General features: G+C 40.9%; 1 protein-coding gene and 1 long non-coding RNA gene across 5 annotated transcripts in view; one reads left to right on the top strand and one right to left on the bottom strand.

Annotated features, from left to right (window-relative positions):
- Positions 1-16,971, bottom strand: part of CDC14A (cell division cycle 14A) — an 83,482-nt gene that overhangs the window by 5,981 nt on the left and 60,530 nt on the right. Inside the window, exons 10-15 of one of the 3 annotated variants that reach the window (XM_084851747.1) lie at positions 15,314-15,452; positions 9,292-9,454; positions 7,869-7,984; positions 6,235-6,282; positions 2,886-3,014; positions 1,900-2,224 (exon numbers count right to left, since the gene is read on the bottom strand). In XM_084851747.1, the coding sequence (XP_084707873.1) occupies positions 1,900-2,224; positions 2,886-3,014; positions 6,235-6,282; positions 7,869-7,984; positions 9,292-9,454; positions 15,314-15,452 (920 nt within the window). Of the gene's footprint in view, positions 1-1,746; positions 2,225-2,885; positions 3,015-6,234; positions 6,283-7,868; positions 7,985-9,291; positions 9,455-15,313; positions 15,453-16,971 lie in introns of those variants that run through there. The other 2 variants (XM_084851746.1, XM_084851748.1) reach the window with 2 other exon arrangements.
- Positions 122-16,798, top strand: LOC146347894 (uncharacterized). 2 transcript variants are annotated; one of them, XR_014790467.1, is made up of 7 exons: positions 127-235; positions 2,941-3,023; positions 5,845-5,978; positions 11,163-11,237; positions 14,614-14,676; positions 15,858-15,889; positions 16,127-16,798. It is a non-coding gene; the product is annotated as an uncharacterized LOC146347894 (long non-coding RNA). The 2 variants fall into 2 exon arrangements; XR_014790468.1 differs by lacking the exon at positions 15,858-15,889 and having other exon boundaries at positions 122-235.

Raw genomic sequence — 16,971 nt, 5'->3', positions numbered from 1 at the left:
TCTCCTGCTTCTCTAAAACTGTAACATCCTAATTGGTATAGTTTCATTGGCCATCTCTCCTCCAAAGGCAGCATCTAATTGGTTCAGACCACTGCTACTCAAATGTAAGGTTAAAAAAAAAGAATTATTTTGAAATGGAGCAGCGCAGGCCCTGAAGGCTTGCCTGGATGGCTGCTGTGGGGCTGCCTTTTGCCAGAGGAGCCAGCTGGGCCTGGGTGATGAGGAGCAGCAGCAGGTTAAAAACAAAAAAAAGGGAAGGGAGGGCTGGTGGTGGTGGCAGGGAGGGCTGGCTAGCATACAGCTTTGGGGGCAGGCAGGTGGGGGGGCAGGGGCAGGCAGCTTTGGGGGTGGGGGGCATGCGGGATGCCTTGGCGGTGGGTGGGTGAGGGGCTTGCCTTGGCAGTGGGCAGACACAGGCCCCATCAACAGCACTATGCCAACAGCTCATTGCAATCTGGTGCCAGTCCTGGCTAGGCATAAGTTTTCTAAAAAAATGGCAGTTGTGGAGACCATGCAAGATCTCTTTAGGTGTCATAGTTCATGAGAATCACACCACAGATTACAATAAACTGGTCGTCTGATCTATTCATGTTTGGAATTTCACATATCAACTCTTACATTTACACAAAAAGATGCTATACTTTCTCCTACTTATCTTCTCAAACACCCAGGAGGTTTACCCCAACCCTCATCTACCATATAATAACCCAAAATGCCATTTATGATACCGGCAACCTGAGGTGGCATGCCATGGAAATGCACTGAGAAACAGTTTTTCAGACATATGCCATCACCTACACCTCCTGAAAACTGCTGCCATTTTATGGTATTACACACAAAAAGCCTAGTTTAAAAACAAAATGTCAAGCCTTGAAAGCAAACGGCTACAGCAGTAATGTTTTTAAAGAAAATCCTGGGATCAGTTTGGTTTCAAAAACTATACAATAAATTATTTCAGAAGGGGAAAGGTTTTCAAACATTTTCTGTATAAAGTGAAGCAAGATGGGGTTTGCTGGATGTGCTCAGCAGAATGAACAATCACACATTTTCAAAACAAATTTAGTATGAAGAAACTCCAGTTCTCAGTTCTGGAAATCATTCAGCATATTTTTAGTGCTTCCACACTAAACTCAAAATGCCTGTATGGCAGATAAAATTTATCAGCCAAAGCAGCTGCAGGGATGCAGGCTGTGGCTTGAGATACTGCCGTCTTCTAACAGTGGCAATAAAGGTTTGGCTTTCTGACCCTGTAAGCCTAAATCTAAGTACTGCTATGCTGAGGCAACCATTCCCACAGGACTGGATCACAAAAACAATATTCTAGGAAGCCAGATGTTTTAAATAATTCTTTTAAAAATATTTACAGTGATATAGAATTTTGGAAGATTATAAAAACTGTTAACTCAAATTTTTGAGTTTTAAGTTGCATCCTTTTACAAATTTAATTAATCCCTTTCATGGTGCTAAGGCTATATCCTATTATTACACTACCTTTGAATACATACACTACATACGCTACCTTTGAATACATCTAACAAATCCGGATGATCTTACATTACTATAAAAGTTTCATGTTTTCAGAATTTTATTATGAATGATTTGAAATGGGCAGACTAATGAAGAAAGATGTACTCATGAAAGATGTTAGAGAGTTAAAGAATTATCTGTTTCCATTACATCTTTTCTGAGTGAACATCAAAGAAGCAAAAGTAAAAAGTAGTTGATTGCTTTCGCTAAGAAGAAATCAGCAAAAAAAGCAAGGATGCTATTTGCATAAACGAAGCATGTCTTAAGGCAAGAAAAGAAGGTCTAGAATGGTTAGAAACTCTTTTGAGGAAGCTCTGGCTGGAGGGAGTTGCTGTAAGTTCCCTGGGAGGGCTGCTGTGGCTGTGAACTTACAGGAATCGAACGACTCAGATATCTTGCTGGAGAAGCAGCGAGCCCCGTAAAGGATCTGTAGGCGCTGTACTCGTCTGTCAGGACGCTGGGAGAATTGACATAGCTGTTGAGGTTGGTAGCACTACTGCCGCTCCTGTTGTACAGGTTGTTGTTCAGCTCATGGTAATTTCTGGCAGGCAGCTGTGTACTGCCATTCAAATGACTGGAGGTTTGGTTTACAGAATAACCTGTCCTAGAGGACGATGATGTCAGTTTGCTCTCAGCATCATCTGAAGCAGCATACAGGTTCCCTAGAGAACTGGCTAGCCTGGAGTTTATGGAAACGCTGAATGGAAAACACATGCGGGGTAAAAATACACACAAAATGTACATATATGCGATGATTAATGCAAGACACATTTTAAAGGACACTAGGGGAAGGGTGACAAACCAGTGTCACAAAATTAAATGAGGGCAGGATATGGTTTACTTCTTTCTCTGAACTATGGAGCAGCCATTGCAAAAACTGTAAGGTAAGGAATGATGCAATAATGAAACGGTTGTAATGTGCTGAAAAAAGTACACGATCACCAAGATCATGTGCACAAAATGACGATGGACATGTGGAATTTTCTGCAGAGTTTTCCGTGGCAGCAGCTTCTAACTGGCTCATTTAAATATATTTGTTTCTTGGCTTGTATAAGCAGCTGGAAGGTGCTTGTGTGGAGAAAACTCTGTAGAAAACAGGATCACAGCTATAGTTTCATTAGTACTCAAAGTCACTTCTTTAGATTATCATACTAATTTACCATAGTCTGGAGTTCAAAATGACATGCCAAATATAAGACAAGGTCAGAATATTTTAAGACTATTGGTACCCTTAGCCAAGTAACAAAAACCAAGATGCAGATGCATAAACACAGTTAAAACCAATTTTCACTCAAACTTCCATGTTACGCTTCTATCTCCCTCCCCAAAAGGAAAAGACACAGTAGAGTAAGGCGTACCTTTTAAAATTTGGGGTTGAGGATGGAGAGTGTCTGTTTATTCTTTTTACTGCAGGTGACATAGCAACCATCACTTTGGAGGACTTCAAAGGAGATATAGACCCTTGAGAGATAGCTGCAGTATTCAGTCTAAAACAGGTACAAAAATGAAAAGTAGCAGCAAGATCACACTGTTGATACACTTTCATCATTCAGCTAGAAACCTAATAAGTTATCATTCTAAACATCTTAAACCAACCTTTTCAGAAATGGAAGCTTAATACTTAGGTTACCTATTAGTAGGATTCAGTTAAAAATAACACCAAACTCAGTGTTTTCTGTTAAGACAGCAGGTCTTTGTACCTCATAGAATGTAGCCCCAAAGGCCCCCCAACCTTTGGGACAGCTTTTCAGTTGCTGCAATGGGAAGGGTGGGATTTAAAAAGCCCTTTGTATGTACAGAAGACCACATTTAGGCCTTTGGATTATTTGAGGATTAGAAAGTTTAGCAGCATGGGAGTTTCTTGCACAAGTATAAAACGTTTTCTCCCTCGGAATATCTGGCTGCAGTATGGACTGCTCATTTAGACAAAGATGCAGCAAATTTTCCTCTAACTTTAAATTCTCATTTAAAAACACACACATCAGTCTTTCTTAATAGATAAACAGTGGAGGTGAGGAATAGATTTCAGGGATTAGACCTGATAGACAGAGTGCCTGAGGAACTATGGACGGAGGTCCGTAACATTGTTCAGGAGGCAGCAACGAAATCCATCCCAAAGAAAAAGAAATGCAAGAAAGCCAAGTGGCTGTCTGATGAGGCTTTACAAGTAGCTGAGGAAAGAAGGGAAGTGAAAAGCAAGGGAGAAAGGGGAAGATATATCCAACTGAATGCAGAGTTCCAGAGAATCGCAAGGAGAGACAAGAAGGCCTTCTTAAATGAACAATGCAAAGACATCGAGGAAAACAACAGAATGGGAAAGACTAGAGATCTCTTCAAGAAAATCGGAGATCTCAAGGGAACGTTTTGTGCAAAGACGGGCATGATAAAGGACAAAGAAGGCAGGGACCTAACAGAAGCAGATGAGATTAAGAAGAGGTGGCAAGAATACACAGAAGAACTATACAGGAAAGATCTGAATGTCCCTGATAGCCATGATAGTGCGGTCACTGAACTTGAGCCGGACATCCTCGAGAGTGAAGTCAAGTGGGCCTTAGGAAGCATTACTAACAACAAAGCTAGTGGAGATGACAGTATTCCAGCTGAGCTATTTAAAATCCTAAAAGATGATGCTGTTAAAGTGTTGCATTCAATATGCCAACAAATTTGGAACACTCAACAATGGCCGCAAGACTGGAAAAGGTCAGTTTACATTCCAATTCCAAAGAAGGGCAACGCCAAAGAGTGTTCAAACTACCGCACAATTGCGCTCATTTCAATGCTCAAAATCCTACAAGCTAGGCTTCAGCAGTATGCAAACCGAGAACTACTGGAAGTACACGCTGGGTTTAGAAGAGGCAGAGGAACTAGAGATCAAATCGCCAACATTCGCTGCATCATGGAGAAAGCAAGAGAATTCCAGAAAAACGTCTATTTCTGCTTCGTTGACTACGCTAAAGCCTTTGATTGTGTGGATCACAACAAACTGTGGCAAATTCTTAAAGTGATGGGAGTACCAGACCACCTTACCTGTCTCCTGAGAAACCTGTATGAGGGTCAAGAAGCAACAGTAAGAACCAGACATGCAACAACCGATTGGTTCAAAATTGGGAAACGAGTACGACAAGGCTGCATATTGTCACCCTGCTTATTTAACTTATATGCAGAGTACATCATGAGAAATGCCGGGTTGGATGAATCAGAGGTCGGAATTAAGATTGCTGGGAGAATTATCAACAACCTCCGATATGCAGACAATACCACCCTAATGGCAGAAAGCGAAGAGGATCTCAAGAGCCTCTTGTTGAGGGTGAAAGAGGAGAGTGCAAAAGCTGGTTTGAAACTCAACATTAAAAAAACTAAGATCATGGCATCTGGCCCCATCACGTCCTGGCATATAGAAGGGGAAGAAATGGAAGCAGTGACAGATTTTACTTTCTTGGGCTCCAAGATCACCGCAGATGGTGACTGTAGCCATGAAATTAAAAGATGCTTGCTCCTTGGGAGGAAAGCTATGGCCAACCTAGACAGCATAGTAAGAAGCAGAGACATCACCTTGCCGACAAAGGTCCGTCTAATCAAAGCTATGGTTTTCCCAGTAGTAATGTATGGCTGTGAGAGCTGGACTATAAGGAAGGCTGAGCACCGAAGAATTGATGCTTTCGAACTGTGGTGCTGGAGAAGACTCTTACGAGTCCCCTGGACTGCAAGGAGGTCAAATCAGTCCATACTAAAGGAAATCAACCCTGAGTGCTCATTGGAAGGACAGATACTGAAGCTGAAGCTCAAATATTTTGGCCCCCTAATGCGAAGAGAAAACTCTCTGGAAAAGACCCTGATGCTGGGAAAGACTGAAGGCAAAAGGAGAAGGGGACGGCAGAGGATGAGATGGCTAGATAGCATCACGGATGCAATGAATATGAAGTTGAGCACACTCCGGGAGAGAGCGCAGGACAGGAAGGCCTGGCGTGCTATGGTCCATGGGGTCATGAAGAGTCGGACACGACTGAACGACCGAACAACAACAACAACAAAACTTTTGATTGTTGTTGAAAAAGAAATGCTTTGACCCGAGTCATATATTTGTAATTCAGTGGCATGGATGGGCTTCCAGATTGTCTATCTCGCAGTGGATTTTGATATGTTCAACCAGGGTATCCTTCTGGAATGACTTGCTGAGACAGGATGGGGTGGTGATGGTACTATTTTGCAATGATTCCAGTCCTACCTTCTGGATAGATTGCTACACTTCCCTATGCCTTTAGATTGCAATGTATCACAGGGGTTTCTCTAATCTCCCATGCTATTTAACTTTTACAGGAAACTGGTAGGGGAGGTCATCCAGGGATTTGGGACAACAGAAGTATGCTGCTGACACAAAGCTCTCTTCACCCCATGCCCCACCTCAAATCAAATCTTCAGGAGCCACCGGAAATGCTGATCCAGTGTCTGAGGTCAGTGATTGCTAAATGAGGGCGAAAAAACGGAAACTTAGTCCTGACAAGATAGAAGTACTGTGGACTGGGATATGGACAGGTGTACAGTTGCTGTACTCTTAAGACTCAGAACCACAGTTTGGATGTACTCTTGGATCCTGTAGTTTTTTGGGATGTTCCTGTGGTAACAGTAACCAAAACTGCATTTTCCCAGCTTGGTCCGGTTGAGAGATATAGCACGAATTGCTTCCCAAGAAACTATAGAAATAAGTACCTGAAAGGCTGGGATACAGATCTGGTGTGCAGTTTCATATCTTCTAATCTAGAAAATCAAGAGCATTTTTAGATCAGAAGTATCAGGCTTAGAAAACATGGGATGTATGATTTATTACTGGATTTCTACCATGCTAGACAGCCAAAGTTAAACCCCTAAAAATCAAACATAACAAACCAATTAAAAACAAACACAAAACCAAACACCACATACTGATAGAATTACAGTTTACCAAAACACAAGTACCAGACTGTCAACCACATCCCCCTCCCAGGCCAGCAAATGCCTTCCTAAAAAGGGAAAAATCTGTTACCATGCTTATGAGGACTGGAAGCTGGTCCAGTGAGCCTCCCCAGGGAGGGAGCTCAACAGGGCACGTGCCACCAATAAGGAGCCCCTCAATCTCTGTACATCAGATGGTGGGCCGTGCAAAGCAGGGGCTCCTTCAATTGTTTTAAGGCCAACAGTGGCACATATAGTAGGAGCCACAGCTCACTGGTAGAGCACAGGGCTTTCATGGACAAGGTCCCAAGTTCAATTCTTGGCACCTCCAGGGAGAAAAAAAAATCAGGCATTAGGTTATGGGAAAGGCCTCTGCCTGAATGCTGGAGAGCTGCTGCCAGAACACACAACACTGGGACAGAAAATATGGACCAACAGCCTGCCAGTATATGTTCATATATAAAGAGATATTCCTTTAGCTATCCCAGAATCAGACCTTTATGATGTGATTTTAATACCTTCGACATTAAAATTAACCTCAGATGAAAATAAAGGAAAACTATCTGATCTATTTGCAGTTAAGAGTCATGAGCTGTTTTTGGCTGTGGGTGGTTTGTTAACCACGGCAAGAACCCACGGTGTGCTGGGTTTTCATGTCACAATAAGCTTTGTTGACTGCCTGCTGCAGCTTGAATATTCACAATAGCTGCTGACAGCTGCAGTGATTGTGCAAACTTGTCCAATGTTTTTGGAAGGGTACAACCCCCAACACACCTAATCTGAAGGGGGTGCTCATCCACGCCACACCACACCCCCAATTAATTACAATATTATAAGTAATTCATCTTGGACTTTCAGCAACTCTGACAATAGGGGTCACTGTTGAGCAACACATGGTTATTTAGTATTGTGCAGAAAGTGCTGCCTGGAACTTTTGGTTGACATTCATGGAGGCTGGGGGAAGGAAGGGGAGAGACATAATCCACAATCTGGTAGGCTGGAGAAATTCTTACAAATTTCAGGGATCAGGGACTTAGATTTCTAATAGTCAGGTGCACGGGCTTCTCGCCTCGCTTCTCTCTCTTTTTTCAAAAATACTTTTGCCACTGTGGCAAGTAGCAGCAGCACCTAGCATATCCCAGCAGTCATTCCGTCCCCCCGCCTATTACTGGAGGGAAAAAATGGCTGTCCCCAGTAAGCCTGCAATTCCCTTCCCCTCAAACATGCCCCTATAAGACTGCTACATTGTGATAAGGCCTAGTGTTATCACTGTCTAACACAACAAAATTAAATTTCAGTGCCAAATCAGGGAAACCTAAACACTTTTTAAAAGTATTGGTAGAAGACCATCCCATTGTCTACAAGGCAATACTGTGGCTCACTGAACACATGGAGGAAAGAGAATGGGTTACCTAAGTGCTCCTGTCGTAGCTGAGCGTGGTTGCCTCCGAAGTTTTAAGGCACGGAGTTTGTCTCCTTGTGTCATGCCATTCTTAATGTCCACTTCTTCATTGTCTTCCAAATCATTCTGGAAAATAGGTATAATTAAACAAAATCAACGGGATTCCAAATGGCATTCTTAAAACTGTATTTGGGGGCCAACCATTTTGACTTAGAAGTCACTAAATCCTTTCTTCTTGTGCTATATTATTTTGGGTCAGGACCACCTACTGATAAAACTAGTAACCTGGCAACTGACTCACAGGCTCATGTCTCCACTTCTCATAGTGTCCTCCCAACAGGCACTTGCAAAAAGGAAAATGTAACATAAAGAAGGAGAAAAGCACCATATATAAAAAAGTAAACCATTTGGTCCAGCAGGTTGAAATTTACCAGTGCTTCTAGAAGGGCTACTCTGAACTCAGATAATAAATGCAAAAGTATACCTGTTTTTAATCAATTCAAGCTTGTCCTATACCAGATTCCCAGGTGGACAAAGGGCAAAAGCACAATGTAGTACCATCACATCAGTATCACAGCCAAGGCTGAACATAGTGCTGTCACATCAGTGCTTTGCTTCTTGTCCATTCCTGTAGGCTGTGTGCCATTAAAGGATTTTTAACTAGGGATTAACATGTATGCTAGTTATTCTACTGCTGCTTTCTAATCTCTTCTCAAAATAGTAGCCAAATTTTAAAACAATATATGTGAGAACATCAAGTATCCATTTGGACTATCATTCTATGGTTTATGAAGCCAGGAATGAGCTTTGGGACTGAGCATTCCTCTCTTGCCTCCCCTCAGTGTGAAGGTTTTGGCTTGTATTAATCCAGAGTTTTCCATTATGTCTGAACCAGGGAACTCTGGATTAATATCCATTAACAAAGCAAGAAAATAAGCCAGGATGTGATGATACCAAGTATATTTTATAAGGTAGCATAATGGCTAAGACACCTGTTCCAGAGGGTCATTTTGGAGGTGACTGAATTGACTGCATGTGCTATGGGATCCCATAGAATTCCATCTTGTTCCTCCCCATCCCCCTGATATTTAATATCTATATGAAGCTGCTGGAAGAGGTCATCTGGGAATTTGGCATTAAGTGTCAGCAGTACACTGATGACACTTAGCTCTCAGCTATTCTATGAACTCACTAGGTGGTCTTAGGTAAGCTGCTCTCTCTCAGCCGCAGCCCACCCCCCTATCTGCAATATGGGGATGGTAATATTGACCTCTTTTACGGGTGTTGTTGTAAGGATTAGAACACAGTATTTAAATATATGAACTGCTTTGAATGCACAAATGTGCTATGATAAATGCCAACTATTATCTTTGGAAACTATTTAATTACTGCTTTTCTCCTTTGACGTTGGAGAAATACCAGTGAAATTTTACCTCCCCATATCTATCCAAATTTTCTGCTTTGTTCATCAAAGTCCCACTGATGGAAATGTCATCCAAACCAGACAGAACTTTGTTCACGCTATCTTCATCTACTCCTCTTGGTTTCTGTTTGGCTCGGTAGATATCTCCTTGGACCCACAATGTCGACTGCATTCTGTTCAACAAGTACAAAGACAAAATCAGTCCAGCAAAATGTATGTCAAAGTCACTGTAAAAAGTTAGATTGGAGCCCTCCATCTATCCAAAGCCCTGCCAGCAAGAGCCAGGCAGGGTGGGTAGAATGATGGAGGCGATTTGGCCTCCAGTTTCTCCTTGAAAAAAACCCAGTTTCAGCTAGACTGGTCACTGAGCCCATTTAGCTGATTTACTGGCAGTGAGCGGGGACGGCAACCAAGAGGCTGTAGGATCTTTCAGATCCACACCTCCCCTCCCCTCTCCTCCCTCCCCTCCCACCACCCTTGGGCTCTTCTGAAGTTGCTATTATGACCTTCGAAGGGCAGCCACACTCTGCTTTTAGATAACCTCTTAAACCTAGTTTTCAAAGAAATATTTACCCAGACTGAGAAATTAAAGATGAAAACTGGGTTGTTTTAAAAATATATATATTCTAATGTTTATAAAAGCAGTAAACCAGGAAGGAACTGAATTTTCTCCAACTTACAACAGGCCACCTCTATAGAAGTCTTCACAACCATATTAGTAAGAGAGCATTGCCTTCCCCTTCATTTATGAAAAAAAACAATTGTTTTGCTAAATTTTACTGATTTCCTCCATGAACAATCTTTTCCTGCAATTTTGCTCATGAAGTGTAACAACTCTGGCAATGAAAGAAATAACTCCATCCATATAGTCTGAGTCAGAGAAAAGCTCCCATAGGGAGGTCACATAACTGTGAATACAGCAGGATTAGAAAGCTGAAAAAAAGTGTTCCTGCTTAGAGTGTGGAACTTGATATCCAGTATAACTGAGTGATCTGAGATTACACTGATGATGGTGATGCAAGCCAAGTTAAGTCTTGAAACCACTTGCTGGGAATGTGTGTCAGATACACAGAAATAATAGGATGTGAAGTAAGTTATTTTTTGCAAGTATCAAGGACGTTTATCTATCAAGGATGTTCATGTTTCTCTTTGAGATTTTCTTATTCGTACACCATAATATGCATGTGAACAACTGTTCACATTTGCTAGCGCTTATTGTTAGGATGTTAACTACCAAGAAGAAATGCATAGCCAATGGTCAGGAACCTTGCAATGGAGCCTCCCTCCAATTCTGAATTCATAGCCACCTAAATAAAAATGCTTTAAAATGAAAGTTGTGCATTATCTTCTCTCACTTATATGTCTTACAGTAACATTAACAGAAGGTCTTCTACCACATTTAAAAACATGATCCCTTCGTTACACTTTTTTTTGGCAGGGTTTAAACAATAATTCTGTAGTAAACAAAGCTTTCTTTGAACACCACACAAAAGAAACTTTCACTGGTCTCTTGGAAAACTAGGTGGTCTTTTGGGTAGAAAAACTGGTCATTTCCTTGGCCAGGTTCAGAGAGCAACAGAGCACAAATAAGGAGATATCACCTCACTTTACTTCAGACCGTAATACCAAAACACCAAGGGTGAGCTGCTGTCACCTTTGCATATTCCAAAATGCATAAAGCAAATGTGTGGTATGGAAGTTCAGAAATGGGCAGTTGCGGTTAGAGCTATTGATTCCCAACATAGAACAACTTCGGGTACTTGGGTAGGTGCAACTGAATAACAATTCTACAGAAATAAGAAACAATTATAGATCAAGCACTTTCATCTCTCTGCAATGGCTGCCTTTGTGCTTGGATATTAATTAGCACAATTTTTGCAGGCCAGATTAGAACCTCAATCCAGCAGTTTCGATGTTCACCAAGGAGCTTCAGTACGAACCCAGAACTTCATGCAAGTAAGGGCTTTTCTTATTCTTGTAAAGTGTCCAGACCAATTTCATGCACACAGTGAAAGAAATCATGCATGGAGAAAGCATGAGAAAGGAACTGTTTCTGTAGAATCCTCCTAATTATGTCTTCAAGGAGCTTTGGATTACATAACAAAATGCCCATGCTGCTACAAAGGTCCAAAACTCAGTGCCTTGGACATGCATTATCCAACTGGGCATGAGTGTCACTATTCTACCCCTTTCTACTGCAAAGTATCATATGTTCTAGCGAATTTCAAAGAATCTTATTCCTCTATCTCATATAGGATTCAGAGGCATCAAAGCTGAATGAGTAGCACTATGAACGTAACCTGATATCAGGATATTATACTTTTTACATTCCAGAATTAGGGACATATGTGCATTTCAGAATAGCAAGGAATATGGAATCCTCAATACAAAAACTTAACCCAAGGCAAAGGCATTGTTTCTTATGCCCACTTAAACTGTAACTCCTGAGAAGGGAAAAAAAACCAATGAAAGAGCCAAAATCAGTAATGGGCCAGATTTAATTATTACTATCATTATCATGAGTTAATGTGTTGACTATATTGTATAACGCTAAGAAGTGATAACAAGCATCAGAATTTGAAAATAGCTGAAATTCTAATGTTGAAACATCCCTTTGTGATAACGCTGCTGTAGCATGTTTCTGGCATTTAAACCTGGGACCTTTAGCAAAGAGGATAAATACTCAAACCTCCTCCTCAGCCAGTTTGCCCATCTGCTCATGTTTGCATTCCAGGACATTAAACCCTTACATTTCGTCTTGCTAAAATCAATATGATCTCAAATGGCGATATACATTTCAGTAACTAGGTATAATTTAAGGCCATATGTATCTTGTAGATTAACTGTATACATCAAATGACTTATTGCACCTTCTGCTTAGTGATTGTTGGGCTATAAATACAGTTACTTTTTTTCCAGGGAAAATGGCCATGAAGATGCTGCTGGCACCAAGCTGTACCTTGTAACCTAGTACCTACATATGCATGAGCCAAGTGAAACTGATTTAAGACTAAGCTGAAATAACTGTTGGCAGGTCCCGTGACTTGGGGAGGGGGGATTTAAAGGCCTCTCAAAGTCCATGCTGGGGCTCCTCCCCATTTCATTTCATTTCATTTCATTTCATTTCTTATATTTCTATACTGCTCCACAGCTGAAGCTCTTAGGGCAGTTCACAAAAATGAAAGACTCATTAAAATACGTTATACAAAGTACAAAACTATTTACATAAGAACAAATAAACATGACAGCACACACAGAGACAACATATACCTAAAAACAATTCTTAAACAATCAACCAAATGCAACCCAGGACGTGATTAAAAAAATCATTGTATGTTGCCAAATGCCTGAGAGAAGAGGGCAGTTTTAACCTGGCACTGAAAAGGTAACAATGTTGGCACCAGGAGGGCCTTGTTGGGGAGATCATTCCACAACTGGAGGACCACCACTGAGAAGGCCTTCTCCCTTGTTGCCACCCTCTGAACCTCCCTCGGAGGAGGCACCCATAGGAGGGCCTCATACCGGGAGAGGCACTCCATCAGGTATTGTGGCCAGCATTACCCCAGTTTCTGGACAGGGTTACACTGGTACCGAGAGGAACCTGGGGCTTCCTTTGACACCTTAGTGGGAGGATTCCTAATGGAGATTACACTGGGAACATAACACAGAAAGCCTTTAAGGCCAGAAGATATGTAGTCAAATCAAGTGGTAAAGCTTTTAATGAACTGTACCACTTTGTGGTGCAGGTAGGGGGCTGTAGTATTGAACTAACCCCATTAAGACAAAACTAAATGTTTCTGCATATAGAAATCTAGCATATCAAGAAGAACTGTTTATCTGAATATGCTATTTTTCTATGTGGAGGTTTTTTCCATCAGGATGGTAGAGCATTCATGTACCCTTGCTTCCAACCCGAAATTGTAGATCCCAGAAAAATGTACATTTGCTGGTGCACACAAAGGATGAATAAGCCTTTGGTTCTCCTTTTTTGCCTGGAAAGTTAGTTTTTAATAATCTGGCTGCTAATTGTTTTATGCCAACTATATTGGAAGGATTTTTTAATGTTGCATTTTTATTGTTGTTTTTAATTACTGTATTTTGTATATTTAGCATTTTATTCTGTATACCACCCAGAGAATACTTATTGATGGGTGGCCATATAAAATAAAACTAAACAACTAAACAACAACAACAAAATCAAACCAACCACTGTGCACACTGGAAGTCAATCACTTGATACAGATTAAAGAGTGGATACCTAACCACACTAGTTTTATGCAATGAGACTGGCAGTATCTTTCAATTCATGCTTATGGGGAAGTGGGGATTATAATATGTGTAAACATTTGAATTCAGAACTGTCACTGTTTTATGGCATACCAATCAATGCAATATAAAAAAGTGTGATGTTGTAAATGCCTCATAAAGCTGCCCAAGTGTTGAAACTGACTGCTCAGTAGGGTTGAGCCTGCAGCTGTCTATACCAGGGTTAGACAGCCTGATGCCTGCCAGATAGTTTGGACTACAACTCCTATAATCCCCAAGCCAGCATGGCCACACTGGGCTGGGAATGTTGGTAATTGTAGCCCAAAATATCTAGAGGGCACGAGGTTGCCTACCCCTGGACTATTCTGATCCCACCCTGCTTCTATGTGCAGTCTAAACAAGGAGAGACAGGTCTTGTGAGACCTGGAGACTGTTTGTGCATGCACACAGCTGAATAGCTACACACACAATTATACACATGGCACACAGGGACAATATTGTGTGCTGGAGAAACACTGACATCCAAGTGCCGAAATATAAAAGCCATCACTTCCCTATCCTGATGCAATGCAGAAAAGTTATGTGAGAAGCTTCACAATAAAAGTATTACCTTCAACAGCATGATACAGTCAAGTTAGGCTGCAATCCTAAACGTTCTTACCTGGGAGTAAACCCCACTGAACGCAATAGGACTTATTTCTGAGTAGACATGCTTAGGATTGCATTACTAAAGTAATAACAAAGCAACTAGTAAAGTGTGTGTGTGTGTATGTTTTGTGAGGAATATGACACGTATGTGTGAGGGACAGTGGAGAATTTAAAAGGTGTAGTACTGAGTGAGAACTTTGTATTTTGCTGACATTTCCCCCTGACCAGCTAAAATGTTTACTGATCCTATGACATCACTACCAGATGCATTACTGCACTACCACAAATTCCATAATGCAATGCAGATGGCTTGATCTTGTTCTTTCCAGTCAGCCTTAGGTGGGCAACTTTTCTACTCCTAGTATTATTTATTATTATTACTACTGCATTTATATCTCGCCTTTTTTCCTCTTTCAAGGAACCCGAGGCAGCTTACATGGTCCTCCTCCTCTCCATTTTATCCTCATAACTACACTGTGAGGTAGGTTAGGCTAAGAGTCGGGGGCCCAACGTCACCCAGTAAGTTTCATGGCCAAGTGGAGACTTGAACCCAGATCCCTTGAGTCCCAGCCCAACACTGTAATCACTACACCACACTGGCTCTCAATCTGAAGTACACACTTCAGATTTTTCTGCCCCCTTCAAGAACAGGTGTGAGAATCCGAAGTTTTCAATTTTAAAACAAAGTATGCACATTCATGACAGAATTCTAATTTCATTCTATTGCCTTAATAGTCAAAGGAATAACACGTTACAAATGTACACAAAATGCTGACATAGAAGTTAAACCTAAGGCCTTCACTATGCTCAGCCAGCAAGTCACAGAGAAGGATTAAACCACTTTCCAATTTAACTCATTTCCTGAAGGTATTTAAAGAGCCATACACTGAATAACACAATAAATTAAAACTTCGTTATTACAATTGTACACACCTGTCCCAGGGAAATTAATAAAGTTACACACCTAGAACTGTACACACATTTTCAGCCTACAGAATTTGAAGAAAGCCACCATGTAATTTGGCCTTTCTGTAACAGACTTTCTAAGCTCTACAGACAGGGAAAAGTGCATGGTTCGGAGCAGTAACTGATATAATTAACATAGGTGTCATACTTACTCTTCAAGAAAGTGTTGCTGGGGTCCAATAATAGAACCTGGCCGACACATTCGTATCCAAGCAATGGCTTCAGAATGTGTAAATCTATAATGTTTCATTATATAACAGGCTATCAGCGTTCCTGTTCTTCCTAGCCCAGCTACATTATGGGGAAAAAGGACAAAAAAAATGGATCTTGGGTACAGAGCAACACAACTTCAAGAATATTGAAGAATACTGTTAAATGTGTTATATTCCATAAATTTGTTTCTGTGTGTCAAATTTTACAAAACAATACTACTAAAGTCTTTTTTAAGCATCATGAATCTGTCACAGTTATGAACATCCTGCTAGATCCCACATAGCCTAATGCCTGTCTTAACCTCCAGTGCCCTTTCTATTCCTGCCCTGGATAATCCAGAGTATACAACTCCTTGTTCTACTGAACAATGATATACTGCTTTGTTACAAAAGTTAAACTGAAGGCACACATGGTGGAACTATATGTTATATATGAGATGACATCACCTTATCAAGTTCTCCTTCTCGCCTTTTTAATGTGTAGGATCATTTACATGGTGTCAGAACTTCAGGACAGTGAGTAAAAATGTCACACATCATTAGATGCCATTGGTGGAGGCAGGGCCACGTACAACTGAGGATGTCACAACATAGAGTGACTGACCCTACATTTATTTAGCTAAATTTCTGTGTTATCCTCCCTAAACCTTCTAGTTTTTAGTTCATTATTTATGAGGATTTCAGCCCCTGTAGAGATGTATAGCTAATGAAAAAGCCGTCAAGATAACTAATCCTCTTCATCTCTGCTTACAGAATATGATTTCCTGAGAATGCATTCTTATCCAGAATGTGCTTTGGGGGTTGTAGTGGATCCACGATCATTGTTATTCCATAGAAACAATCCTCTATGAAAACAAGGTAGTGTTCAGCTAACAGAGCACTATGAAGATTGGTGTCAAATGCTATTATCCCTCCCACTTCTTTCATTTGCTCAGTACTTTGAGAAACTGCCTCCTGTGAAATGCCTTTTCTTAATGTTAACCCTGGTCGCCCATACAGGATGACAATGAAACAGTTTTGTTATCGCAGTCTCTATTCCAGTTCTAGAGGAACATGGATATTTGTTCACTGTTCCTGCCCTGTTAGATAAGGGACAGGAAGAGTGTAACAGGGGCTGATTTCTAGATTGGTTGGGCCCTAGAAGAGAAGCTCACTGACTTTTAAAAATGAAAATGAACAAAAGTCAAGGAAGACATTTACACTCTGCTTCTAGCTAACTAAATAAAAGAAAGGTGGCCTGGAGAAGAAAGGACAATGCTACACTGTTATTTTCCTATTTTAAAAATCAAATAATTTTATTTAAATGGCTTTTATGGAGAGAATGGACACCATGCAGAAATGGCTATGTTTCTTACTGCTATCCCACACACATAAGAATAGTATGTTCTATGTGTATATTATAATGTTTAAAATACGAAGGAGAAATCTTTATGAAAAAGAGAGGAAATAGCATCACTCAGTGGAATAAAAAAGGATCTGCATAAAATGCAGCAGGAACTAATAAAAAATTTCTGCCTGCACTCAGAGTTGAAGCGTTTGCAATTTGGACTATTTCACCAAAGGCAGCCTCTTTTTTTATAAATTAAGATCCGAGATGC

This window comes from Heloderma suspectum, chromosome 4, assembly GCF_057233095.1.
Source record: "Heloderma suspectum isolate Gila_16-S chromosome 4, 16-S_ref, whole genome shotgun sequence".
NCBI classification, from domain to species: domain Eukaryota; kingdom Metazoa; phylum Chordata; class Lepidosauria; order Squamata; family Helodermatidae; genus Heloderma; species Heloderma suspectum.
Note: the sequence above shows the minus strand (reverse complement) of the source record. Positions and strands in the feature narration are given on the sequence as shown.